This window comes from Chiloscyllium plagiosum, chromosome 2 (genome assembly GCF_004010195.1).
Source record: "Chiloscyllium plagiosum isolate BGI_BamShark_2017 chromosome 2, ASM401019v2, whole genome shotgun sequence".
In the NCBI taxonomy this organism is placed as follows: Eukaryota; Metazoa; Chordata; class Chondrichthyes; order Orectolobiformes; family Hemiscylliidae; genus Chiloscyllium; species Chiloscyllium plagiosum.
The window spans coordinates 84,419,754-84,447,356 of record NC_057711.1 but is presented as its reverse complement, the minus strand read 5'-3'; the positions used below and the strand labels follow the sequence as shown (position 1 = coordinate 84,447,356).

Genomic DNA, 27,603 nt, shown 5'->3' with positions numbered 1-27,603 from the left:
TAGGCCTTCTACAAAATTGTTGATGGAACATATTTTTAACACAAAAGGGCCTCTCTGCTACATGAATAATGACATGCAGAAGGATTATTATTTGAAATTTAGTCTATCGTGGAAAATCGTAGGCAAGACATTCTACAAGTACATGTTACCAATAATGCTGCTTGTTGTGTAGATGCAATGATTGCTATTATTTTTAACGTATTGATTTTTTTTTTAATTGAAGGAGTATTTCTTTGATCCAGAAATTCTGACTGAGGGGAAGTTAGCTCCAAATGACCGATGCTGCAGAATTTGTGGGAAAATTGGTCATTTTATGAAAGACTGTCCCTTACGGAGAAGGTAAGTTCCTCCTCAGTGGAGTCAACCTAAATATGTGTAGGTGAATCTTAATTTTTGAAGCCTTAATTCTATTTCAAAAATTCTGACTCATTGTATGAATTGCAGAATTTTGCAGCACAAAAGGAATCTTTAAATATTTATTAATTTTTACTTTTTCATGCTTCTGCCACCAATAATATGTAATGAAGCATTCTATCTCTGAACAACCAACATAGATTTGAAACCAAAAATGGGTTCTCTTCCATTTTTGGTGATGATTTTAATTCTTGACCCATCAAACTGGAAAACATTTTTCCCTATTTCATTTATTTTTAAAGTGCATTCTGGAAGTGTGATTGACATTGACATGGTTAACATTTATTGCTGGTTCTGAGCTAGTTCCTTGAGCAGGTTGTGGTTAACTGTAAGTGAGTAGTTTGCTGGTCTCTTCTGAGGGTAATTCAGAGGCAATCACATTCCTGAAGCATTCATGCTAGACAGTGTAAAGATCACACGTTTCCTTGCCCAAAACCTGTCCACTATCTACGATAGACAAGTATGATGGAATATTCTCCACTAACCTGGATGGGTGTTGCTCCATTAAACCTCAAAATTTGACACCCATTCAGGACAAAGCAGTCCTCTTGATTAGATACTCCATCCACCACCTTCAACATTCACTTCCATCAACAGACAAACATACAGTGCAGGAGAGTGTGCTATCTACTAGATGTACTGCAGTAACTCACCAAGGTTCCTCTAACATTTTCCAAATCCACAATCTGTACAACCATCACCTACAAGTTCCTTTCCAAGCCACAGACCATCCTGATTTGGAGCTAGACCGCTGATCTTTCACTATTGCTCGAACACAGTCATTGAGATATGCAGCACGGAAACAGACTCTTCGGTCTACCTTGTCCATGCCGACCAGACATCCCAACACAATCTAGTCTCATTTGCCTGGCCCATATCCCTCTAAACCCTTCCTATTCATATTCTCATCCAGATGCCTTTTAAATGCTGTAATTGCACCAGCCTGTCACTTCCTCTGGCAGGAGGAAGAGAGTAAATCCTCTGGCACTTCCTCTGGCAGCTCATTCCATACATGCATCACCCTCTGTGTGACAGCTTGCCCCTTAGGTCCCTTTTGTATCTTTCCCCTTTCTCCCTGAACCTATGCCCTCTAGTTCTAGACTCCCCTATACCAGGGAAAAGACCTTGTCTATTTATCCTATCCGTGCCCCTCATAATTTTATAAACCTCTATAAGGTCACCCCGTCAGTATCCAATGCTCCAGGGAAAACAGCCCCAGCCTATACAGCCTCTCCCTATAGCTCAAATCCTCCAACCCTGGCAACATTCTTGTAAATCTTTTCTGAACCCTTTCAAGTTTCACAACATCCTTCCAATAGGAAAGAGTCCAGAATTGCACACAATACTCCAAAAGTGGCCTAATCAATGTCCTGTACAGCCACAACATGACCTCCCAACTCTTATACTTAATACTCTGACCAATAAAGGAAAGCTTACCAAATGCCTTCTTCGCTATCCTATCTACCTGCGACTCCACTTTCAAGGAGCTATGAACCTGCACTCCAAGGTCTCTTTGTTCAGCAACACTCCCTAGGACCTTACCATTCAGTGTATAAGTCCTGCCAAGATTTGCTTTCCCAAAATGCACCTCTCATTTATCTAAATTAAACTCCATCTGCCACTCTTCAGTCCATTGACCCATTTGATCAAGATCCCATTGTAATCTGAGGTAGCTTTCTTTGCTGTCATCTGCAAATTTACTAACTATACCCCCTATGTTTACATCCAAATAGTTTATATAAATGACAAAACGCAGTGGACACAGCACCGATCCTGGTGGCACTCCACTGGTACAGGCCTCCAGTCTGAATAGCAACTCTCCACCACTATCTTCTGTCTTCTACCTTCGAGCCAGTTCTGTATCCAATTAGCTAGTTTTCCCAGTAATCCATGAGATCTAACCTTGCTAATCAGTCTCCCATGAGGATCCTTGTTGAACGCCAAATTGAAGTCCATATAGATCAGGTCTACTGTTCTGCCCTCATCACTCCTGTTTGTTATTTCTTTAAAGAACTCTATTAAGTTCATGAGACATGATCTCCATGCACAAAGCCATCTTGACAATCCTAATCAGTCCCTGCCTTTTCAAATACATGTAAATCATGTCCCTCAGGATTCCCTCTAATACTTGCCCACCACTGATGTCAGGCTCACCGGTCTAGTTCCCTGGCATTTCCTTACCACCTTTCTTAAATAGTACCACATTAGTTACCCTCCAGTCTTCCGGCACGTCACCTGAGAATATCGATGATCTCAATGTCTCAGCGAGGGGCCGAGCAATCACTTCCCTAGCTTCCCAGAGGGTACACCTGATCAGGTCCTGGGGATTTATTCACCATTATGCGTTTTAAGGCATCCAGCACGTAACATGGATATTTTTCAAGATGTCACCATCTATTTCCCCACATTCTGAATCGTCCGTGTCCTTCTCTTCTCCACAGCAAACACTGATGCAAAATACTCGTTTAGTGTCTCCCCCATCTCCTGCAGCTCCACACAAAGACCGACTTGCTGATCTTTGAGGCGCCCTATTCTCTCCCTAGTTATCCTTTTGTCCTTGTAAAAATACTTTGGATTGTCCTTAACTCTATTTGCAAAGCTATCATGTCCCCTTTTTGCCGTCCTGATTTCCCTCAAGTAAACTCCTACTGCCTTTATACTCTTCTAAGAATTCACTCAATCTCTCTTGTCTATACCTGACATAGGCTTCCTCCTTTTACTTACCCAAAGCCTCAATTTCTCTTGTCATTCAGCATTCCCTATACCTACCAGCCTTTCCTTTCACCCTAACAGGAATATACTGTCTCTGGACTCTCGTAATCTCGTTTTTGAAGGCTTCCCATTTTCCAGTCGTCCCTTTACCTGTGAACATGTGCCTCCAATCAGTTTTTGAAAGATCCTGCCTAATACCATCAAAATTAGCCTTCCTTCAATTTAGATCTGGATTATCCTTTTCCATCACTATTTTAAAGCTAATAGAATTATGGTCGCTGGCCTCAAAGTGCTCCCCCACTGACACCTCAGTCACCCGCTCTGCCGTATTTTCCAAGAGTAGGTCAGGTTTTGTACCTTCGCTAGTAGGTACATCCACATACTGAATCAGAAAATTTTCTTGTACACACTTAACAAATTCCCCTCCATCTAAACCCTTAAAGCTATGGCAGTCCCAGGCTGTGTTTGGAAAGTTAAAATCCCCTACCATAACTACCTTATTATTATTGCAGATAACTCCTTACAAATTTGTTTCTCAATTTCCTGCTGACTATTAGGGCGTTTATAATACAATCCCAATAAGGCGATCATCCCTTTCTGATTTCCCAGTTGCACTCAAATAACTTCCCTGGATGTCTTCCCAGGAATATCCTTCCTTAGTACAGCTGCAATGCTATCCCTTATCAAAAACACCACTCTCCTCTCTTGTGCTCCGTTTTGTCCTTCCTGTAACATTTGTATCCTGGAACATTAAGCTGCCAGTCCTGTCCATCCCTGAGCCATGTTTCTGTAATTGCTATGATATTCCAGTCCCATGTTCCGAACCATGTCCTGAGTTCATCTGCCTTCCCTCTTGCATTGAAATAAATGCAATTTAATTTATCAATCCTACCTTGTTCTCTGCTTTGTTCCTTCCTGCCCTGACTGTTTGACTCACTCCCTTTCCCACCTGTACCAGTCTTAGATTGATTTCTTTCCTCACTATTTCCTTGGGTCCTACTCTCCCACCTTACTAGTTTAAATCCTCCCAAGCAGCTCTAGCAAATCTCCCTGCCAGTATATTAGTCCCCTACTAGTTCAGGTTAAATCCATCCTTCTTGTACAGATATTATATCAGGAGAGATTCCAATGATCCAAAAATGTGAATCCTTCTCCCCTGCACCAGCTCCTGAGCCATGCAGTCATCTGCTCTATCCTCCTATTCCTACTCTCACTAGCTCTTAGCACCAGGTGTAATCCAGATATTCCTCCCCTCAAGGATCTCTTTTTTTAAAATTCCTGCCTAATTTTCTATATTCTCCCTTCAGAATCTCATCCTTTTCCCTTCCTCTGTCTTTGGTTCCAATGTGTACAATGACCACCTGGCCTCTCTCCTCTTTGAGAACATTTTGCACCCACTCCGAGATATCCTTGACCCTGGCACCAGGGAAACAGCACACCATTCTAATTTCTCGCTGCTGGCCACATCGTCTGTTTGTGCCTCGGACTAGAGTCCCCTGTCACGATCAATCGCTTGGAATCTGACATATTCCTCATTGCATTAGAGCCTGTGTCGATACCAGAAACTTGGCTGTCCATTTGAGGGTCCATCACCCCAATATTTTCCAGAACAGCATACTTGTTTGAAATGGGGATGGCCATAGGAGACTCCTGTCTGCTACTCCTACCTTTCCTGGAGTTAATCCATCTACAAAGTCCTGGAAATCCCTACCCTACAGTCCTGCTGGTGTTCCTACATGCCAAGGACTTTACTGGTTCAGGAAGCATCCAAAGGATTAAAGTGGTTCAAAGAAGGCAGCTCAACACCTTTTCCTCCAGGGCTATTAAGTATAGGTAATAAATGTTAGTTACATCTGCATCCCATTAATAAGCAGAAAAGTAATGTTCTTCACATAAAACAGATGTATTTTTTTGAATGCAGTAGCTCTTACTGACTTTTTATTTCCAAGTTTGTTTTTTTGAAATTAATTGAAATGATCAAGCAGCCGTAGTAACACCCAAATTTGTATTTTCTGTGTTATTAGATCAGGCCTCTGAGTTACTGTCACAGAAACACAAGCATACCCTCCATAATTTTGAATCCAATAAACCTCTACTAATCTTAACAGGGAGTCCTGGTGTCTTCAGTTCTTTCCCATAACTAAAACCTTTTATTTCTAGCATGCTATTGAATCTCTTCTATGTATACCCATGGCCATGACATCTTTTTATAGTAGAATACAAAACTGGCCACAGTATTGTTATTATAGCTCAACCCTTGCTTTATTGTTTGAGTTCCAAATTGAAGTATTAGTGAAGGTTGCTGGAAAACAAGAATCTAAGTGGATTAGAAGAGCAAAATACCACATGAGATGATAGCAAAAGCAAACAAATCACTAGAGTTCACTTCCTACAGGGATGAGATTTTTAAAGAATGTTAGATTTATATTGAACTTCGCACACATTACACATGAAGTAGTATGAATAGTCCTGGTCGCCACACTATTTAAAGGTTATTCAGAGACTGGAGAGGGTGCAAAAAACACATACAAAGTGATACTAGAGATGAAAGATTATATTTATTGGGCAAGGATGAGTAGGCTATTGAAAAAAGTAGAGCGAAGAGCAACTTCAGAGATTTTTAAAATTATAAAAGGTTTTGATAAAGAAGACATGAAGAATGTTCCAGTTGCAGGATAAAGGTAAACCAGGAGCCAACGGTGTAAGACCGTCATTAGCAAACCAAAAAGGGTTCAGAAGGGTTCAGAAGAAACACCTTTACCCACAAAGAAGTGACCATTTGGAATCATCTACCACAGAGGATGGTTGAAGTAAATAGGGCAGATATTTTTCAGGGAAAGTTAGATAAGCATGTGAGGGAGAAAAGAACGGAGGATTATGTCTGTTTCATTGAGGAATAATGGGAGGGGTCTCATGGAGCATAATCACGAGCATGGAATGATTGAGCCAAATGTCCTGTTCTTCTAAGTTAATAAAATAATCTGATGTTATAAAGTGCAATATGTTGTATTCAATAAAACTTTAAATACAGCTCTTAATTTATGTATGGGAATCTCCACACTCAAAGTGATACATCCCAGACTTCTGCCCTAAGTATCTAATCCTGAACCCTTCTGTTCTGTCATCCTACCCTCTGCCATTTCTAGCATTGAAATCTAGAAAGTAGGCGCAGGAAGTAATCGAACCCACACCACTATTCGATCTGACAGAACCAGTATCTCAACCCCACCAGATCCCTTAACACCTTTAGCTTTGAGAAATGTGTTCATTTATTTGTTAAATATGTTTCAGTAACTTCACCTCCACAGCCTTCTCTGGCAGAGAATTTCATATGTTCACAACCCAGAAATGAAGAAATTTCTCCTCATCTCAGTCTAAAATGGTTTGCCGATTTCCTGAGACCTCATTGGTCAGGGGAAGTATTACACATTCAGTCTGTTTAGCCCTAAAAGAATGTTATATGTTTCAATAGAATCCCCTCCTTCTTCTAAACTCTAGTGAGTACATGCCCAGTCAATTCAGGCTCTCCCCCTATGACCTGCCATCCCAGTAATCAGCTGATGACCATTTGCTGCTCTTCCTCTATGGCAGATATACATTTTTTAACTTATGGATTGCGCACAATTGCACTCCATGTGTTCTCACCAAAGTCTGCTCAATTACAATAAGGGCTTATGCCCGAAACATCGATTCTCCTGCTCCTTGGATGCTGCCTGACCTGCGCTTTTCCAGCAATACATTTTTCAGCTCTGATCTCCAACATCTGCAGTCCTCACTTTCTCCTACAACTACAATAAGACTTACCCTGTACTCAAACCTTCTTGAAATGCTGCCCCTGCATGCTTGCTTTCAATGGCCAGTATACAAGGGCACCCAGAGTTCTTTTGTGGGTCAGTGGTAATGTCCTGCCCCTGGTCAGAAGATGAGGGTTCAAGTTCTACCTGAGCCTGAAATGTTTCACAGCATGTTTAAATGGTTTGATTCAAGATACCTGCAAAGACACTTACATTGTTTGTTACCTATCATCACTATATAAATAATACTCTGCCATTTTTCTTGTCCTCTCTCACACCACGTCCTACCTCCCCCTTGACCACCACCCTACCATGGCCCATCAGGCCAAAATCACTCGCACTGTCTGTGCCCTCATTACCTCTGTTGGTCTCCCCTCCACTGCCTCCAATCTCATAGACCCCAGCCCCATACTGCCCGGTTCTACCTGCTACCCAAGATTCACAAGCCCAAATAAGTTGGGCCGACCCATCGTCTTTGCTTGCTCCTGCCCCACCGAACTCATCCCATCTTACTTCAACTCCACCGTCTCCCCGTGGTTCAGGCACTTCCCACCCACATCCGCGATACTAACCCATGCCCTCTACCTCTTCAGTAACTTCCGGATCCTTGGTGCTTTATCTTCACGTTGGATGTGCAGTCCTTATACACGTTCATACCCCACAAGGATGGCCTTTAAGGCCCTCAGCTGTTGCTTCTCCAACAGACCCATCCAGTTCCCCTCCATCAATACTCTCCTCCATGTCACCAAACTAGTCCTTACCCATAATAACTTTTCCTTTAACTCCTCCCATTTCCTCCAAATCCAGGGGTGACCATGGGCGCACTGATGCACCCCAGCCACACCTACCTCTTTGTTGGCTATGTCGAACAGTCTTTCTTCAGTACCTCAACTCTTCTGCCATTACATCGATGACTGCATTGGTGCTGCATCCTGCACTCAGGTTGAACTGGAGCAGTTCATTGACTTTGCCCACAGTGCCCCCCTACCCTCAAATTCACTTGGTCTATCCTGGACATCTCCATCCCCTTTCTTGACCTCTCCATTTCCATCTCCGGCGACAGTCTCCAGACAGACATTTACTATAAACCCACAGACTCTCTTAACTATCTGGACTACACCTCCTCCCACCCAGTATCTTGCAAGGACTCCATCCCGTTCTCCCAATTCCTCTGTTTCTGCCGCATCTGCTCAGGTGAGGAGACATTTGACTCCAAAGCATCCCAGATGTCTACCTATTTTGAACAACATGCTTTTCCTTCCCTCTATCATCCAGACAGCCCTCCGCCACCATCTCCATTCCCTGATCCACTGCTCTAACCACTCCTCCTCCCCAAACATAATAAAGACAGGGTCCCCCATGTCCTCACCTACTATCCCACATCCAATCATCATCCTTAAATACTTCTGCTAACTCCAACTAGACCCCACTACCAACAATACCTTGCCCTCCCCACCCACATCTCTGCCTTCCGCAAAGACCATTCCCTTCACCAATCCTTGGTTCATGCCACTCTCCCTACTGACCCCCCAGAACCCCAGGTATCTTCCCCTGCAGCTGGAAAATTGCAAAATCTGCCGGCACACACACCCCTCACCTCCATGTCAGACAGAGGTTCACCTGCCTTCTTCCAACCTAATTTAGATTAGATTAGATTACTTACAGTGTGGAAACAGGCCCTTCGGCCCAACAAGTCCACACCGACCCGCCGAAGCGCAACCCACCCAGACCCATTCCCCTACATTTACCCCTGCACCTAACACTACGGGCAATTTAGCATGGCCAATTCACCTGACCTGCACATTTTTGGACTGTGGGAGGAAACCGGAGCACCCGGAGGAAACCCACGCAGACACGGGGAGAATGTGCAAACTCCAGACAGTCAGTCGCCTGAGGCGGGAATTGAACCCGGGTCTCTGGCGCTGTGAGGCAGCAGTGCTAACCACTGTGCCACCCACTTACTGCATCAATTTACTGCATCAAGTGCTCCCGATGTGGTCTTTTCCACTAGGGAATGCTTCGCCGAGTATCTCAGCTGGGCCTGCAGGGGCTGACCAGACCTCCCAGTCGCCGCCCATTTTAATTCCCCTTCCCAATCCCTTTCTGACATGACCACCCTTGACCTCCTCCATCAGAGCGCACATTGGAGGAACAATACCTCATGCCCGCCTGGGCAGCCTACAGCCTGGAAGACTCAACATTGAGTTCTCCAATTTCAAATAACCTCCCTTCCCAGCCCCTCCCTCTCCCTTCCATTCCTCTGATTGACCCTTCCTTCCAGCCACCAACTGGATTCATTTCTCCCATTGGCCAACCAGGTTGTACCCTCTACCTGTCTTCACCCATTCCCAACTCACCACCCTGCCTCCCCACCCCGTTTATCTGCAGTTCCCCTTACACCTACCCCCAGTCCTGAAAGAATGGTACACCTGAAATGTTGACTTCTCCACCTCCTGATGCTGCTTAGCTTGCTGTGTTCTCCCAGCCTCCTGCCTGTCAACCTTGGATTTCAGAATCTGCAGTTGTTTTGTCTCTAAAAAAATTCTTTCTTAACTACCAAAGTGGACAACTTCATTTCTATCCATGTTAAACTGCATCTGCCACGTATGTTCCCACTCATTCAACTTATCTAAATTGCCTTGAAATGTCTTTACATCCTCACCACTTGTACTCCCATCTACTTTTGTGTCATCAGCAAATGTAGAAGTATTGCACTCTATTCCCTCATCCAAATCTTTGATGTACATTGTGAATAGTTAAGGTCCAAGCACTGATCCCTGTGGTAACCCACTTGTCAGTGCTTTCCACTGCAAAAATGAATAATTATTCATACTCTGTTTTCTGTTTGGCAAGCTGATCTTAATTCATTCACCTCCTACCAAATGCTCTGTTCCCGAAACGTTGATTTTCCTGCTCCTTGGATGTTGCTTGACCTGCTGTGCTTTTCCAGCACCACTCTGATCTAAACTCCAATCTCAATTCATGCCAGTACATTGCCCCTGTTTTCATGTGTTTTGATTTTGTACCATAACCTCTTATGTGGGTCTTTATCAGATCCACCGGACATCGTCTGTTATACTAATTATGTTCCCAAGAAGCTCAGGTAGGTTTGCCAAATATGGTTTCCCTTTAATAAATCCCTGTTGAGTTTGTGTAATATTGTTTTTTTTAAATGCCTATAATCACATCCTTTAAAACAAATTCCAGCATTTTTCCATCCAGTAATTTTCAGCTCACTGGTCCATAATTCCCAGTTTTCTCCCTTTTTTCGAATAGTCAGTTAACATTTATCACCCTCCAATGTGACGGGACTGTTGCACATTTTTGTCATCTTGGAAGATAACATCCAAAACAATCACTATTTCCATGGGTATCTCTTTTAATATTCTGGAATGAAGATTATCAAGTCCTACGGATTTATCAGTTTTCAGTTTAATTACTTTTTCCAGTTTTTTTTAAAAAAACGAATACTAATTTCCTTCAAATACTCCTTCTCAAAATATCTCTGCCTCACTAGTGCTTCTGGTAAGTGATTTGTGCCGCCTTCTTTGGAGACAGAACAGAAGTATTGTTTAATTGCACTGCCATTTCCTTGTTTGCCATTATCAACTCAAATTGTAAGAGGCCTACATTTGTCTTCATTATCTTTTTTTCTTTTTACATACATATAGAAGCTTTTATGGTCTGCTTTAATGTTCCTTGCAAGTTTGTTCCCAACCCCTACTTTTCCCCTCTTAACCAATCTCTTGGAGCTCCTTGACTGAATTCTATTTTGCTCTCACTATTAGGCTTGCTACTTTTTTTGAGCAAGTTTGTACGACTGCTTTTTGGATCAGGTATTTTAGGTCTGTGATTTTTTTTGTCATTTAAAACTGGATTTAAACCTGGAGTACTCTGTAAAATAGTGGTTACTATCAAAACCCGAGAAGCAGTAAGGTTGGTGGTGGGGGTTGCAGGGAAAGGATGTGTGGCGATATGGCTGATCCTAGTGTCAGAGGGGAGAGCTTTGTGTTAGTAAGTATTCTTCACCTTCAAACACAGCGATAGCAAAAGAAGCCTTTTGATCCATTGAACAAACAAAAATGGCTTGATATTTGTATCAGATCCCAGTCAGTGGCAAATTTGAGAATAAAAGAACTATGAGCAGGATTAGGCAATCATAACCTATCGAGCCTGCTCTGACATTTAGTATGATCATAGCTGGTATCGTCTTTTCTGCTCTCCATAATGTTTCAACTCATTACTAATTAAAAACGTATCTGCTTACATTTATGCAGTATCCTGGCATCCTTGTCACTTTGGGTAGTGAATTCTACAGATTCGCGAATCATTTAATTTACACATTTGAAAGTTTCACCACTGAATTTAATTCCCAGTGCAGGCAAGACACTTAGACTCATTTAACAATACAAAAAGTATTTTATCATTCAGTAATGTGAACAATTTGACACAAGGTAACTGTCCGTTATATACTACCAAATTAGCAGTTTGAAACTAGTGGAGAAGTTGTTATTGTCTCCTGTATAGATTTGATGTAAACTTGTAATATTTTGGAAGAATTAGGTCATAAAGGCTAAAGATCTTTTTCATTCCGGCGAAAGTTATGGTCATAAAAATATTTGGCTTATTCCCTTAAAGTCTAATGAAGCTTAGCTTTTCAAAATTACACAGTAAAACCACAAAGTTGATGTTAAGAAGGAACATAGAAAACAAATAAAGGTAAACTATTCAAAGTTTGTGCGAAGATTTGTAGCTCGGGTGCTCGTTGTTGTGGTTCTGTTCGCCGAGCTGGAAGTTTTTGTTGCAAACGTTTCGTCCCCTGGCTAGGCGACATCATCAGTGCTTGGGAGCCTCCTGCGAAGCGCTTCTTTGATGTTTCCTCCGGTGTTTATAGTGCTCTGTCCCTGCCGCTTCCGGTTGTCAGTTTCAGCTGTGTGCTGTAGTGGTTGGTATATTGGGTCCAGGTCGATGTGTTTGTTGATGGAGTTTGTGGATGAATGCCATGCCTCTTCGCACAAACTTTGAACACTTACGGCTGAGAGACGCTGAGACAAGCCAGGAAATGGGAATCCTGCGCTAACCGACTAAGCGCCACATACGAACAACTCCGGTTCCTACATGAATGCCGAAAGAATCGAATCCTTCCACAATGTGTCAGATACAGACCACCAGTCAACAACCCACAAGCCAGGGAAACAGCCAAGCAGAACGGATTCAGGATGATCCAGGTAATGATCACAGACGCGCACAACCGACTTCACAGATACAGACATGAAATTGCGCGCCAAAAGTCGTTAATTTCAAAAACCAGGAATCAGGAATGGACCCGGACCATAGAACAGGCTGTCACCATAGGACAGAACAGGACAACACACCGGAAAAAAACGGCACTAAAAGAAAAAATGGCCAAACTAACACACAACAAAGAGGACACTACAACACACACCGGGTTAAAAACCTCTCCCACACTCATCTCACAGACACGGAAAGAACAATACTGGCCAAGGGACTCAACTACAACCACAGGGACGCCAAGACAGCAGACTTCCTAGCAGCACTAGAATGCACACTCAGGAACAATGGACTGACAGAAGAGACACAACAAACAGTGAGACAAACGTCGTACCCATGATAATAAGGAAAAGACAAACACATAACCTCAACACCAAGGAGAGGGAAGCACTGAAATCACTAAGAACCTAGAGGCATGGCATTCATCCACAAACTCCATCAACAAACACATCGACCTGGACCCAATATACCAACCACTACAGCGGACAGCTGAAACTGACAACCGGAAGCGGCAGGGACAGACCACTATAAACACCGGAGGAAACATCAAAGAAGCGCTTCGCAGGAGGCTCCCAAGCACTGATGATGTCGCCTAGCCAGGGGACGAAACGTTTGCAACAAAAACTTCCAGCTCGGCGAACAGAACCACAACAAGGTAAACTATAACACTCTTAACACATACATTTAGCAACCAAAAATGCATATCAAGAATTTGAGCAACTACTTCTCACAATTTTCTATCCATTTATTTTGATAGGTTATGTTCCACAACACATCAACACCACACAGTGCCCCGGTTCCTAAAATTCATATCTGTCCTGCAAAATTCTTTGCTGCTGGCACTGAAGAACAAAGCTTATGCCATAAACTCTTGATTTTTGTCATTCAGATGGCTAATCTTTAAACATAGTTCTTGCTATTTTAAATGTTTCTAATTTAGGCCATAAAGGTAAAATCTCTCCTTCTTCCGTTCACTCTATTTGTTCTACAGTGTATATTTTCTTTTTGTTTACAAAGCGTTGTTGAAAGTGCAATGAGATGTGAAAATTGATCATTTGAGCAAGCTAACTGAGGAACTGGAACCTACTCATGAGTGAATGCCGTTAAGGAAAAGGAAAAAGATAGTTGGAGGAAAAGATACCAACTTTAACACTTCTATGAATTAATTGCAATGACTGTTACAGTTGTACAACTTTTAGAGTCATAGAGTCAGCACGGATACAACTCTCCCGTGCCGACCAGATATCCTAAATTGATCTAGTCCCATTTGCCAGCATTTGGCCCGTATCCATCGAAACCCTTTGTATTCATGTATCTATTCAGATGTCTTTTAAGTATTTTGTACCTGCCTTCACCATTTCCTCTGACAGCTCATTCCAGACACGCAACCCTCTCTGTGTGAAAAAATTGCACCTCAGGTCTCTTTTAAGTCTTTCCCTCTCACCTTAAACCTATGCCATCTAGTTTTGGACTTCTCTACCCAAGGAGAAAGACCTTGACTATTTACCCTATGCATACCTGTCATGATTTTATAAACCTTGACAAATCACCCCTTAGCCTCTGATGCTCCAAGGAAAAAAAGCCCCAGCCTTTTCAGTCTCTCACCATAGCTCTGAACTTCCCAGCAACATCCTTGTAAATCTTTTCTGAACCTTTTCAAGTTTAACAAAGTCCTCCTTATAGCAGGGAGACCAGAATTGAACAGTGTTCTGAAAGTGGCCTCACCAATGTCCTGTACAGCAACTCCTATGCTCAATACACTAACCAATAAAGACAAGCTTGTCAAACACCTTCTTCACCCTGTCTATCTGTGACTCCACTTTACACCTCCACTCTCTAGGTCTGTTTGTTTTGCAATACTCACCAGGGCCCTACCATTACCTGTACGAGTCCTGTCCTGGTTTGACTTACCAAAATGCAATACCTCAAATTTATCAAAACTAAACTCCATCTGCCACTCCATGGCCCAATGGCCATCTGATTGAGATCCCATTGTACTGTGAGATTAATTTCTTCATTGTCCATTACACCACCAATTTTGGTGTTCTTCTCTAACTTCTTAAAATTAGAGAAATCTGGATGAAGGATCAGAGCTCAAAATGAAAGACAGTGAAGATTAAAAAGCTGAGGAAGAAGATTCTGGAGGAGTGTTCTATCTTTGCTTAAATCTGTTTTTTGAATTTTCATTGTTTTAGATTTCATTGTCATAAATCACAGAATCATCTAACAAAGAAGGGGATGATGTGCCAGTTATGATTCTTTGAAATAATTATCCAATTCTTTCGTACTGTTTTCCTCCAGCCCTGAATGTTTCCTTCATAAGCGGTTATCCAACCCCATTTCGGAAATTACTTTTGAATTTGTTTCAGGTGCCCTTTCAGATCATAAAAAGAAAACTCATTTCCCGTACCCCTCAATCTTTTCCAATTGTCTTAAGTTTATGACCTCTGTTTACTGATTCTCTGCCAATCAAAATAGTTTCTCCTTATTGCCACTATCCGCAGTTCTGTGTGATCTCCTTATTTAATCTTATCAAAACCCCTCAATTTTCAACACGTCTGTGAAATCTCCTGTTAATAACCATCCCTGCTCAAGAGTAACAATCCCAGGTTCTCTCTAGTATTTCTGTAAAACTGAAGTTCCTCATCCCTCATCATTCTGGTAAATCTCTTCTGTAGCCCCTTCAAGGGCTTGACTGCCTCTTAAATTGTGATCACCAGAATTGGACACTAGCAAAGGAAACTTCCTGTCACAAACTCCATATACTAGATCATTCAACAGGGCATTGAATAATTATTTGGATAGTAACAGTGTGCGGGGTTATCAGGAAATAATAGGAGATCTGCAGTAGGTACAATGGGCCGAATGGGCTTCTTCTGCACTGTAATAATTCTGTAAATATATTCAACAGTAACAAGTTGTTGTTTCCTAACAAAGCACTCTTGAAAAATTCATTAACAGCAAAACAAGACAACAAAATCTTGAGGATATTCGATCCAAATCAGGATTCATTGACAAATTTCAAAAATCCTTTGAAACCAATGCAAAAAGAAAACCTGAAAACAAAGAATCCCCAAACAGGGAAGTGACAAAGCTGCACGGAGAAGGTTTAAAGGATTTTCCAGTTAAAGAAGAAGAATTATACGCAGAGATTCGTGCACTGAGGAAATTAAAGGAAGATCGAGCAACAAATGAAGTTCTCAGGGACAGAGCTTCCAGGCCATATCCAGAACAAAGGAAGAAACAGGAGGACAGAGAGAAATGTTGCTTTGTCTGTGGGAAGGAAGGACACATCAAGAAGGAATGCCCTCGTCACAAAGGTACAGATTAAATACTGAAGTTTAGATTTAGCTATTATTTATTAGGGGCTTAATTCAAATTAGTTATCTTATTTTGTTGTTCTGCATTACAGCTGAAAAATTCAATAGAAATCAGTGGAATACTTTTTTTTAAATCAATAGTAATACACCTTCAAGGAATATTTAAGAAATATCTTTAATTTATAATGCTACTTCCCTGACTTTTGAATTTGCATATGTTTTGCAGGTTTAACGAGCACTGAAATTATTGCATCCTCATCATCCAGTGTTGGAAATGAATACGCCAAAGTAAGGCAGAGAATAAATGATGTGTGACTGATTACAAATTTGCATTGATAATTTAAAGTGTCAGATATCTGAACGTCAGTTTAATGTTTTTAAACCATCATCTATCTAGTGGAACAAAAAAATGAGGGGTGGTTGAGGTAAGAAGGAGAAATAAAGTTTGGTACTTGAGCGTAACTTACCTGTTGACTAATTCAGACATTTTTATTTTTAACGCAGAAGGAGAAACGAAAACAAAAAGGATTCTTAAATTCTCAACCAGGTTTGGAAATTTCAGTACTATATTTTTCACATTTTTTCATAGATGTGGGCTTCACGGGCAAGAAAAATATTTGTTACCTATTTCTAATAACTATGAAGATTGAGTGACTTGCTTAGCCATTTCATTTAAGAGATAACTATATCGCTTTGGGTCTGGACTCCAGTGTAGACTAAGTGAGGATGGCAAATTTTGTCTTTTAAAGTGTGTTAGAGAACAAGTGGGTGTTGAAGTCACCAATATAGAGACTTGCTTTCAAATTTAAATTAATTCGTTCCAATAATTCATTATATGAATTCGACTCCCACCAGATGCTCAGTTGAACCGGAGACCACATCTCTGTGGTTTGGTAATGGGAAAGGTCCTTTCACTCCTTGCAGCAACTTTCATCGCCGTATGTGAAAGTTTCAGAAAGGTGTAAACCAAAAACGAGACTGACTGACTAAGTTTCTAACTTTTGATTAAGTGTTAATTTCAGCTCAGGCTATATTTGTTTATTGCACACTGGTTTCATGAGCTTGGTTAAGTGACCATTGTGGCCATCTTAAATCCGTTTTTATACCTTTCTTAAACCATTTCAGTGCATGTAGATGGGGGTCTGTTCTCCTTTCTTTCTGAAGTCAGTTATCAATTCTTCTTCAGTTTTATGAAAATGATGTTGAAAATGGATTATGCTTACCATTATCATGATAGCATGTGGATGCTTCATAAAATTGTCATTGCTATCTCCACTTCAAGTCAGACCCCTGCTCCCGAAAGATTCTGGAAAGGAGATTTGGCTGCTTCTCTCTACTTAATCCATTTCCTGCATCCAAGGTCTTTAAATAAGTGGCCACAGAGATCGTAGATACATTAGTTGTAATGTTCCAAAATTCCCTTGATTCTTGAGATGTCCTGACAGATTGGAAAAAAATGTAAGTGTAACTTCTGCCCAAGAAAGGAGGGACAAAAAGAAGAAAATTATAGGTCAATTAGTGTAACACCTGTAATTGAAAAAATGCTAGAGTCCATTATCAAAGAGGTAGTATCATGGCATTTAGAATATGAATATACATTCAGATAGAATCAACATGATTTGGTGAATAGGAAATTATGTTTGAAAAAATTTATCCAAGTGCCTTGATCATGAAACAAAGAGGGCAAATAAAATAAAATAATCACTTTTCTAAAAGGGTCACAAAAATGTCACATAAAAGGTTAACAAGCAAAATATTGGCTTATGGAGTGGAAATAATAAATTTGTTTTGATAGAGATTGGTTAATGAACAGGATGCAAAGTGTGGGCATAAACTTGACAGGCATTGAATAATGGAGTACCAGATTAGATTAGATTCCCTACAGTATGGAAACAGGCCCTTCGGCCCAACAAGTTCACATCAACCCTCCAAAGAGTAACCCACCCAGACCCATTCCCCACATTTACCCCTGACTAATGCACCTAACACTATGGGCAATTTAGCATGGCCAATTCACCTGACCTGCACATCTTTGGATTCTGGGAGGAAACCGGAGCACCGGGAGGAAACCCACGCAGACACTGGGAGAACACGCAAACTTCACACACAGTCGCCTGAGGCTGGAATCGAACTCGGGTCCCTGGCGCTATGAGGTAGCAGTGCTAGCCACTGTGCCGCCACAAACTTGCCTTCTCTGAGGACTGAACTCAGGACCTTCAGATTATGAGACTGACGCATTGCCTACTACGCTAAGTTCGATATCATTAGCATATATAAAAGTTTTATCCAATGATTTCAAAGATTATAACTTGGAACACTGTGCTTGTAAGCCAATAATGCGAATACACTGAAAATTCATAAGGATCAATGCTGGGGCTTAGGGTGCTTGCCGTCCATATACTGATAAATTGGATGAAGGGAAAGAATATAATGAATCTAAGTTTACTGATGATACAAAGCTAGGTGGAATGGTAAGCTGGGGAGAGGTGTTGAATGCTGCAATCAAAGACAGTTTAAATGAATGAGCAATAAGAATGCAGATGGAGAATAATGTTTGGAAGTGTTCAGTTATTCATTGTGGTTGTAAGAATAGAAAAGCAGGACTTTTTTTATAATTTGTGGAATAGGTTTTGATGTACACAAACACTTGGATGTGCTCATACAAGGAACACAAAGTCAGCGTGCTGACGCAGCAAGCAATTAGAAAGGAAAATTGCATTGTCTTTATTAGAAGGGGATTGAAGTATAAGATTCAAAAAGTTTCAGTCTCCATATTGAAGACATTACCATAAGAGTTCACTCATCCGGTTCGAGATGAGAAAGTTGTCATATGATGAGAAGCTGAGTCATTTGGGTGAGAATGAGAGGTAATCTCATTGAGTCAGACAAGATTCTACAGGGGCTTGATGAGGCAGACACAGAGATTGTTTCCATTGGTTGGGAAATCTAAAACTAAGAGCACAGTCTTGGATAAGAAACCATTTATTTAAAATTGAAATGGCAAATAATTACTTAATTGAAAGGTCTGTGAAATTCTCTATTCTCTAGGATTGTTATGCTCTAACATGGAATATATTTAAGGCTGGAGAAGATAATTTTGCTCTCTGAATCAAAAATATGGGGAGTAGGCAGGAAGGTAGAGTTAAAGGCTAAACTCAAGTTAGATACTAAAGCAGACTAACCATGAACAATAAATGTTTTGTAGAACTTGTACCTTCTAAAGATCACAAGAAATAAGGGCAGAAGTAGAAGTGGCCAAACTCCACAATAATGATGCTATAAGGAGCAGTTGGCTCAAAAGGTGAAATATTTTATGATATCTTGTGATTTATATTCTAATTCTGCTAATATTTCTTGTGATCTTTAGAAGGTACAAGTTCAACAAAATATTTATTGTTCCTGGTAAGTGTGCTTTGTTGCTGTAAGGTGGTTGTGCTTTGGTGCCTTATCTGGATAAAAGCTGGAACTCCACTCAGGTGGAGGCAGTCCTTCAACTGAGCAAAACCAGCAAGGTTTTATTTAGGAATAGGAAGTTTCTGTTACCAATTTGACTTCCCACTTCATCGATGCTAAGAGCTCTATGTGAAGGCAGAGCCCTACTCCCAGATTTCCCATGTTTCTCAGTAATCAGTTTGATGTAATAGTATATTTTCATACTTTATTTAATATTTGACATTTGTGAATGTTTTTCTAAGAAAATAAACCTCTCTGCTTACAGGCCTTAGTAGTAAATTCTCAACAAGTTCCTCAACTCAGGGAAGATCAGCACATAAAAGGACCCAACTGGAATGAATTTCAAAGGAGGCTGAAAACATTTGCATTGTAGCTTTTATTGGACTGTGATCTTTCTGTGCAAATCCTCTGCAATTCTGTCATAGTTATGGCAATCCAGTAATTGTTTTAAGCTTGTTCTTGAGGGAATAGAGAGATTTTTGTGTTCCATAAAATGTTGTCATAATGAGATCCCTGTTCTTATTGAGTTTAAATGAGTAATGTTTTTAATTAGATCACATTTTTTGTTCAAAGTTATGTTTGTGTTGATATGTGTAAATTTCTAGCCTTATTCTTTTGACCAATCTGGCATCTTTTCTTTCCAGTAAACCAAATTACAGCTTAACTTTATGCAAATGAAACAGATAAAAAGGTGGCATCTTAATTATTAAATTATTTTAAAGCAATTAACATAATGATAAAGTTCAGTCTAGCATGAATCTTATTACATAGAATGTTGCATTTATGTTCATTCTTTAGAATTTTATTTTGTTTTGTTTAAAAGTGCCATATGTGTGTATTTATCAAAGTGAAAAGTTTGTACAAAAACTTGTTTGATAATAAGAAATATCACAACAGTGATTCAAATGTTATTTAATTACTATAGATGTGAATGATAGAAGAAATGTATCATTGTTTCTAAATAATAAAATCACTTGTGAAAACATTGGTAATTTCGCAAAGCTAAATGGATGGATTTTATTTAATTACATTCGTATCTTGAATTTTCTATTCATTTACCTTGAACCATGAATTACACCCAAAAAGCAAATAACTTGAATTATTGTACCAGTGATATTTTTTAAATGTTGGTTTTGGAAAGAAAATGCATCTGAAAATTGTACAATAACATGTTTTATGTAATCCACTGAAGTCACATCAGGAGAAAGGAATCTTGAATATGCTTGATACTGTATGTTGCTTTTGAATAAATGGATGTTTTTGAGGATTTGCTACTCAAGTTGCCCACTGTTTAAAACAATGATGCTTGTGTAAAAAATGTTGACGGCTACCTTGTGTTTGTATATATGTGGTAAATATGCATTCAAAATCTCGACTACTGTACGTAAAGTCTTGTGGCAACACAAATAAAATTCATAGAAAAACTTACTGAGGTTTCTAATTGAGAGAGAAAAATGAAGTCTAGCATTTGAATTCTACTCACCACTTTTTATTTATCACAAACACTTAAGTACCTAAACTTTAATCATAAGCAATTTGTACCTATGTGAATATTGCATCGGAATAGAATAGAACACCTATAGTGTAGAAGCAGGTCATTTGACCCACCAAGTCCACACCAACCTTCCCAACTGGAACCCACCCCCACCCTATCCCTGTAAAGCCCATATTTCCAATTGCTGATAAACCTAGCCTACATATCCCTGGATATTATGGACTATTTAGTATGGCCAATCCACCTAAACCTGCAGTCTTTGGACTGTGGGAGGAATACGGAGCACCTGGACTAAACTCTGCCAAGCTTTGCAATGTACTGATCCTTAGAATGAGATGTGTGTCTCCCTTGGCTCATATGGAGTGAGAGAGATGTTCAGAGCTATGCGTGCTTTTCAAGGCAAGAAATGGCTGAGGCACTAAATAACATTCTGAAAAGGATGGTTGTTACAGTAGATTGAAAACTTTGCCTCTCTCCTCTAAAGAGACTGATAACTGGGAAAATATGGTCCATTCTAGTCGTATTTCAAATATTGTTAAACCCTTATGTCTGGAAGTTCTGAGGCACTTTGTCCTTCTGCCACAATTTCAGTAGCTGATCAATGAAGACCACATATATAGCTGTTGCTTTTTTTGTTGTTGTTCATAGGATGTGTGCATCACTAACAAAGTTGGCATTTCCTGCCAATCCCTAATTACTTTCAATAAAGTAGTGGAACTACTGTAGTCCATGCTGTAGCTAGGAACACACAAACCAGGGGCAGAAATAGGCTATTCGGTTCTTCCAGCCTGCTCCACCATTGCATAAATAATATTACAAATGTTACTCAATGCCTCATCTATGTCTTACCCTGAAAAATGCATAGCTCTGAGAATATACCTCACTCCATGTGAGGCTAAAGAAGATTGCAATCTTGTTCTTAGGATTGCAATGCTTTGCAGACAAATGAGCATGGCACCAAAAGTTTGTGTTTGAATTCTATGTTCCCAATTATATCCAATAACATTTAATTTCCCTGACGAACAAGAATCTATCTTAAAAATATTCAATGTCCCTACCTCCAGTGCCTTGTAAGGTAGAATGTTTCACAGTTCATAAGTGGAAAGGTGGCAGTTGGGCGGGGTTCAAAAAAAGAGTTGAGCCAATCACCTACCTTACACAATTCTAATAATACGTTAATTATTTTACTTTGGAATTGGAAAAATACGGTTTAAATTAGAAATTGGCTAATGATGGCAAATTAGAGATTATGGGAAACATTGCCATTATGGTTGATTTTAAAAGGTATATGATGAAGAAAGATTTTTTTAAAATAGAAGTTAAGGTGATGACTGGGGTTGAGTCGAGCAAATAGTGAATGTCATCAAATGATTGATGAACAGAGTGGGAAATCAGTCACTTAACATATTGATACTTTTCCTCAGCTTCAGCTTCTGTGATTATAAAGGAATTTTAAAACACTTCTGAACCACTGAGAATGGTTGAAAGGTGGAATGCTCCAACAGAGACCATTGAGAAGAATTTATGGATTTGCTTCTATAAAGGGAAATACATACTTGCTTGAGAAAGAGGACCTTTAAAAGGTACTAGGAAGGAGTAGGGGAGTAGAATTTGAGATGGCATAGATGGAGAAACGATATTTACATAGACATAATTGCCAAATTGCTTTTCTGTGATTCTGAGAAAAAAAGAGATGGGTGTCTCATACTCATTCCTCAACTCAAAAGATTTTAAAAATTTTGACCTTCGACCACCTTGTACAAGTTAAGCTATTAACATTTTTTTCAAAACGAATTGATTCATAGAAACAAAAATACAGGCAAAGTACAGTTTTATGAGAACCAGGAGCACTCAATCTTTCCTAGTTTCTTAGCATCAAATTGTATCTATAATGAATAAAACTAACCTATTTTCAATAGAGGAATATATAAGCTTACATTAACACTGGAATACTGAGACTTGAACACAGATGAAAACAAACTCTCTATTTTGATTGTTTCATCTTTGAAATTCAGTCAATTTCTTTGTGGAAGCCCAGTAATACTTTAAAAAATGGTTTAAAAAAAGGGTAATGGTTGACAATAATTGCACTTACAGTTTCAACCTACGTATTGGTCTGACAAAAGTTTAATACGTTAACATACTGCCTACTCTCTCTTCCTTTCAATCCTTTCAAAGTGAAACTATTTATTTCACCTTATCTTCTGAAAACAGCCGGCACATCTTTAGTCCATCTTTAGGTCTACACCCAAAACATGAATTTATCTATTTACATATCGTACTGAACAGTGTTCTGGATGACATTCTTCATTATTTTATCTGTACATATAGTACACATTAAGTATTTAGTATGACATTGAATAAAATTTACTCCATCTTTTCTCCATGTTTATTTATAAAGGGAAATAAAGTTTTAGATTAAATTTGCTACACAATAATGAATTACACCAATATATAATGAAAGTAATAATCATTACAAATGTTTTAAAGCTACAATATTTCAGTTAAGATGCCGATGTCATTAATTTATTCACTTGTAGCCTATCACGTCAAACCCAACAGACACAATCTACTGTATCCACTGCACCCGATATGGTCCCCTGTACATCGGGGACACAGGAATACCAACTTGCGGATCATTTCAGAGAACATCTCTGGGACACCCGCACCAACCAACCCCATCACCACGTGTCTGAACACTTTAACTCCCCTTCCCACTCCACCAAGGACATGCAAGTCCTGGGCTGCCTCCATTGCCAAACCCTAATCACCTGATACCTGGAGGAAGAAGCCTCATCTTCCACCTTGGGACCCTGCAACCACACGGGATCAATGTGGATTTCACCAGTTTCCTCATTTCTCCTTCGCCCACATCCCAGTCCCAAGCCTCAAACCTAGTACCGCCCTCTTGATCTGTCTATCTTCTTTCCCACCTATCCATTCCACCCTCTTCTCTGACTTATCACTTTCACCTACCTATCACATTCCCAGCTACCTTCCCCCCACCCCAAGCCCTACCCCACTCCCATTTATCTCTGTGCTCCCCCAGCTCACCAGCTCATTCCTGATTAAGGGCTTATGCCCAAAATGTCAATTCTTCTGCTCCTTGAATGCTGCCTGACCAGCTGTGTTTTTCCAGCGCCATACTTTTTGACTCTGATCTCCAGCACAGGCCTCACTTTCTCCTAGCTTCAAATTCAGCTTAGTTGTGCTTGAAAATGGATGGAACAGCTTGAGATTGGTTTTGGTCCGCTCAGCACAAGATGGTGCCAGCATATAATCTCAATTTTACTTTTGAGGGCTGCAATTTTGGGTTGCCACACTGAGCCACTTTGAACAGGTCAGTGAAGGTCACGCACCATTGTCAAATCGACATTTTATGATGACCTGATGTTCTCCTCTTACAATCATCATTCTAACATGCCTTCAAGGCTTTAAATATTTCTGCAAACGTTTTTTATTCTTTGAAGAGATTTAAGGTGGAATACTCTTCAAAACAGTCTCTTAATGGTCATCAGTAATGAGTGTAGCTGATCTAACATGTTAAGAAAATCTGTAACAATTTTGTAATTAGAGTTATACAGTCATAGAAATGGGCACAGCATGGAAATGGACCCTTCAGTCCAACTCGTTCATGCTGACCAGATATCCTATATTAATCTAATCCCATTTGCCTGCATTTGGCCCATATCCCTCTAAACCCTTCTGATTCATATACCCATCCAGATGACTTTTAAATGTTGAAATTGTACCAGCCTTCACCACTTCCTCTGGCAGCTATTCCATATATGCATCACCCCCGACGTGAAAGATTTGCCCCTTAGGTCTCATTTTGGTCTTTCCCCTCTCAACTTGAGCCTATGCCGTCTAGTTCTTAAATCCCCCACACCTAGAAACAGCCTTTTCTGTTTATCCTATTCATGCCCCTCGTGATTTTTTAAACCTCTATAAGGTCACCCTCAGCCTCCAACACTCCCAAGGAAAACAGTCTTCCCAATAGCTCAAATCCTCCAACCCTGGCAACATTTCTGTAAATTATTTCTGAATGCCGCCCTGTGGCTGAACACTTTAACTCCCCCTCCCACTCCGCCAAGAACATGCAGGTCCTTGGCCTCCTCCATCGCCAGACCCTGACCACACGACTCCTGGAGGAAGAGCGCCTCATCTTCCGCATAGGAACCCTCCAACCACACAGGATGAACGTAGATTTCTCCAGCTTCCTCATTTCCCCTTCCCCCCACCTTATCTCAGTCTCAACCTCTGGATTCAGCACCGCCCACTTGACCTGCAATCTTCTTCCCGACCTCTCCGTCCCCACCCCCACCTCCTCTCCGGCCTATCACCCTCACCTCCTTCCACCTATCGTATTCCCAGTGCCCCTCCCCAAATTCCCTCCCCCCTACCCTTTATCTCAGCCCGCTTGGCATACCAGCCTCATTCCTGAAGAAGGGCTTATGCCCGAAACGCCGATTCTCCTGCTCCTCGGATGCTGCCTGGCCTGCTGTGTTTTTCCAGCACCACATTTTTTAAATCATTTATGAACCCTTTCAAGTTTCACAACATCCTTCCCACAGGAGGGAGACTGGAATTGAAAGAAGTCTTCTAAAAGTGGCTGAAGAATGTCTTATACAGCCACAACATGACATCCCAACTCCCACACTTAATGCACTGACCAAGAAAGGAAAGCATTCCAATGGCTTTTTTCACTATCCTAACTAGCTGCGATTCCACTTTTGTGGAACTATGAACCTGCACTCCAAGGTTTTTTTTTCAGAAACACTCCCCAGGACCTTAGCATTAAGTATATAAGTGCTGCCCTGATTTGTCTTTCCAAAATGCAGCATGTCACATTTATCTAAATTAAACTCCAGCTGCCACTCCTCGGCCCATTGGCCCATGTCATAGTCATAGTTGTATTCTGAGGTAACCTTCTTAACTGTCCACTACACTTCCAATTTTGGCATCATCTGCAAACTTTCTAACTATACCTCCTACGTTTACATTCAAATCGTTTATATAAATGACGAAACGCAGTGGACCCAGCACCGATCCCTTGTGACACACCATTGGTCACAGATTTCCAGTCTGAAAAGCAACCCTTAATCACCATCCTCTGGCTTTTCACCTTCGAGCCAGTTCATTATCCAAATGGTTAGTTGAATGATCTAACCTTACTAATCAGTCTAACATGAGGAACCTTGTCAAACACCCTACTAAAGTCCATGTAGATCACGTCCACCGCCCTGCCCTTATAAATCCTCTTTGTTACTTCTTTAAAAAACAAGAAGTTAGTGAGACATGATTTCCCATGCACAAAGCCATGTTAACTATTCCTAATCAGTCCTTGCCTTTCCACATACAGAGAAACCTTGGATTATGTGGCATTCGATTATCCAAATATCATATTATCCAGCAAGATCGCAAGATCCTAATGCTTGGCTAAACGATGTTATCCCGATTTGATTATCTGGAATTCGATTAACTGAACTAAATACTCCCCGCCCGTGTCCTTCAGATAATTGAGGTTCTTCTGTACATGTAAATCCTGTCTCTCAGGATTTCTTCCAACAACTTGCCCACCACCAATGTCAGGCTTACCGGTCTATAGTTCCCTGCATTCTCCTTACCACCTTTCTTAAATAATTTTACCCATGTTCGCCAACCTCTAGTCTTCCAGCACCTCACCTAGGACTATTGATGATATAAATATCACAGCAGGGGACCCTGCAATCACTTTCCTAGCTTCCCACAGTGTTCTAGGATACACCTGATCAGGTCCTGGGAATTTATTCACCTTTATGCATTTTAAGACATCCAGCACTACCTCCTCTTAATATAGACATTTTAAAGATGTCACTGTCTATTTCTCCACCTTCTATATCTTCCATGTCCTTCTTCACAATAAACACTGACGCAAGATACTCATTAAATATCTCCCCTATCTCCTGCGGTTCCACACACAGGCCGCCTTGCTGCTCTTTACGGGACCCTATTTTCTCCCTAGTTACCCTTTTACTCTTAATGTATTTATAAAATCCTTTTGGATTCTCCTTAAACGTATTTGCCAAAGCTATCTTCCCTTTTGGCTTTCCTGATTTCTCTCTTAAGTATACTCCTACTGCCTTTATACTCTTCTAATGATTCGCTTGATCTTTGCTGTCTCTACCTGACATATCCTTCTTTCTTTTTCTTGACCAAAACCTCAATTTCTCTCATCATCCAGCATTCCCTACATCTACCAGCCTTGCCTTTTACCCGAACAGGAACATAATGTCTCTGAACTCTCACTATCTCATTTCTGAAGACCTCCATTTTACAGCTGTCCCTTTACCTGCGAACATCTGCCCCCATTAACTTTTGAATGTTCTTGCCTAATACCATCAAAATTGGCCTTCCTCAAACTTAGAACTTTAACTTTTATACCCGATCTGTCTTTCTCCATCACTATTTTAAATCTAATCTATTTTATTGAGTGTTTGCAATAAAAATGGCTCTGGGCAATTATCACCACATTAACAATGCCTTAACTACAGACAACTATAGTGGAGGTGGGGGGTATGCAGGATTTTGTAAGATTGATAATTAATATCAGCGTTCAAGGTTTTGGATGAAGATCATTCGGAGCTGGGGGATTATGAATTTAATATGGGAGCTATCTTGGGGACTATGATTTGGAGATGCTGGTGTTGGACTGGGGTGTGCAAAGTTAAAAATCTCACAACACCAACAGGGTTTATCTGGAAGCACTAGCTTTCGGAGCGCTGCTCCTTCATCAGGTGGTTGAGGAGTATAAGATCGTAAGACACTGAATTTATAGCAAAAGTTTACAGTGTGATGTAACTGAAATTACACATTGAAAAAGACCTGGATTGTTTGTTAAGTTTCTCATCTTTTAGAATGAACATGTTAAAACCAATACGCTGAACTACATTCTATAAAGGGCAATATTTACCAGGAGGTGGGCTACCATCTTGTTTTGGTCAGTAACCTTGACAGGGCGGAGGGGGTGTGGAGACGTTTTACCATACAGCTGTGTCATTGGCTGAAACTGGGACCTATTATTGAAGTTACCAATCGGATTGTCGGTTACTGTGAGGTGAGCGGGTCCTCCAGCCTCTCCACC

At 40.6% G+C, this 27,603-nt stretch overlaps 1 protein-coding gene across 7 annotated transcripts in view; it reads left to right on the top strand.

Moving 5' to 3' along the window:
• LOC122561459 (terminal uridylyltransferase 7-like) overlaps nt 1–20,409 on the top strand; it is a 90,997-nt gene extending 70,588 nt beyond the window's left edge. For all 7 annotated transcript variants that reach the window (XM_043713220.1, XM_043713227.1, XM_043713205.1 and 4 more), the window contains 5 exons: nt 224–339; nt 15,174–15,532; nt 15,759–15,820; nt 16,037–16,079; nt 19,251–20,409. In XM_043713220.1, coding sequence (XP_043569155.1) covers nt 224–339; nt 15,174–15,532; nt 15,759–15,820; nt 16,037–16,079; nt 19,251–19,324 — 654 coding nt within the window. In that variant the 3' untranslated portion in view covers nt 19,325–20,409. The remainder of the gene's footprint in view (nt 1–223; nt 340–15,173; nt 15,533–15,758; nt 15,821–16,036; nt 16,080–19,250) is intronic.
• Nucleotides 20,410–27,603: the final 7,194 nt, after the last annotated feature.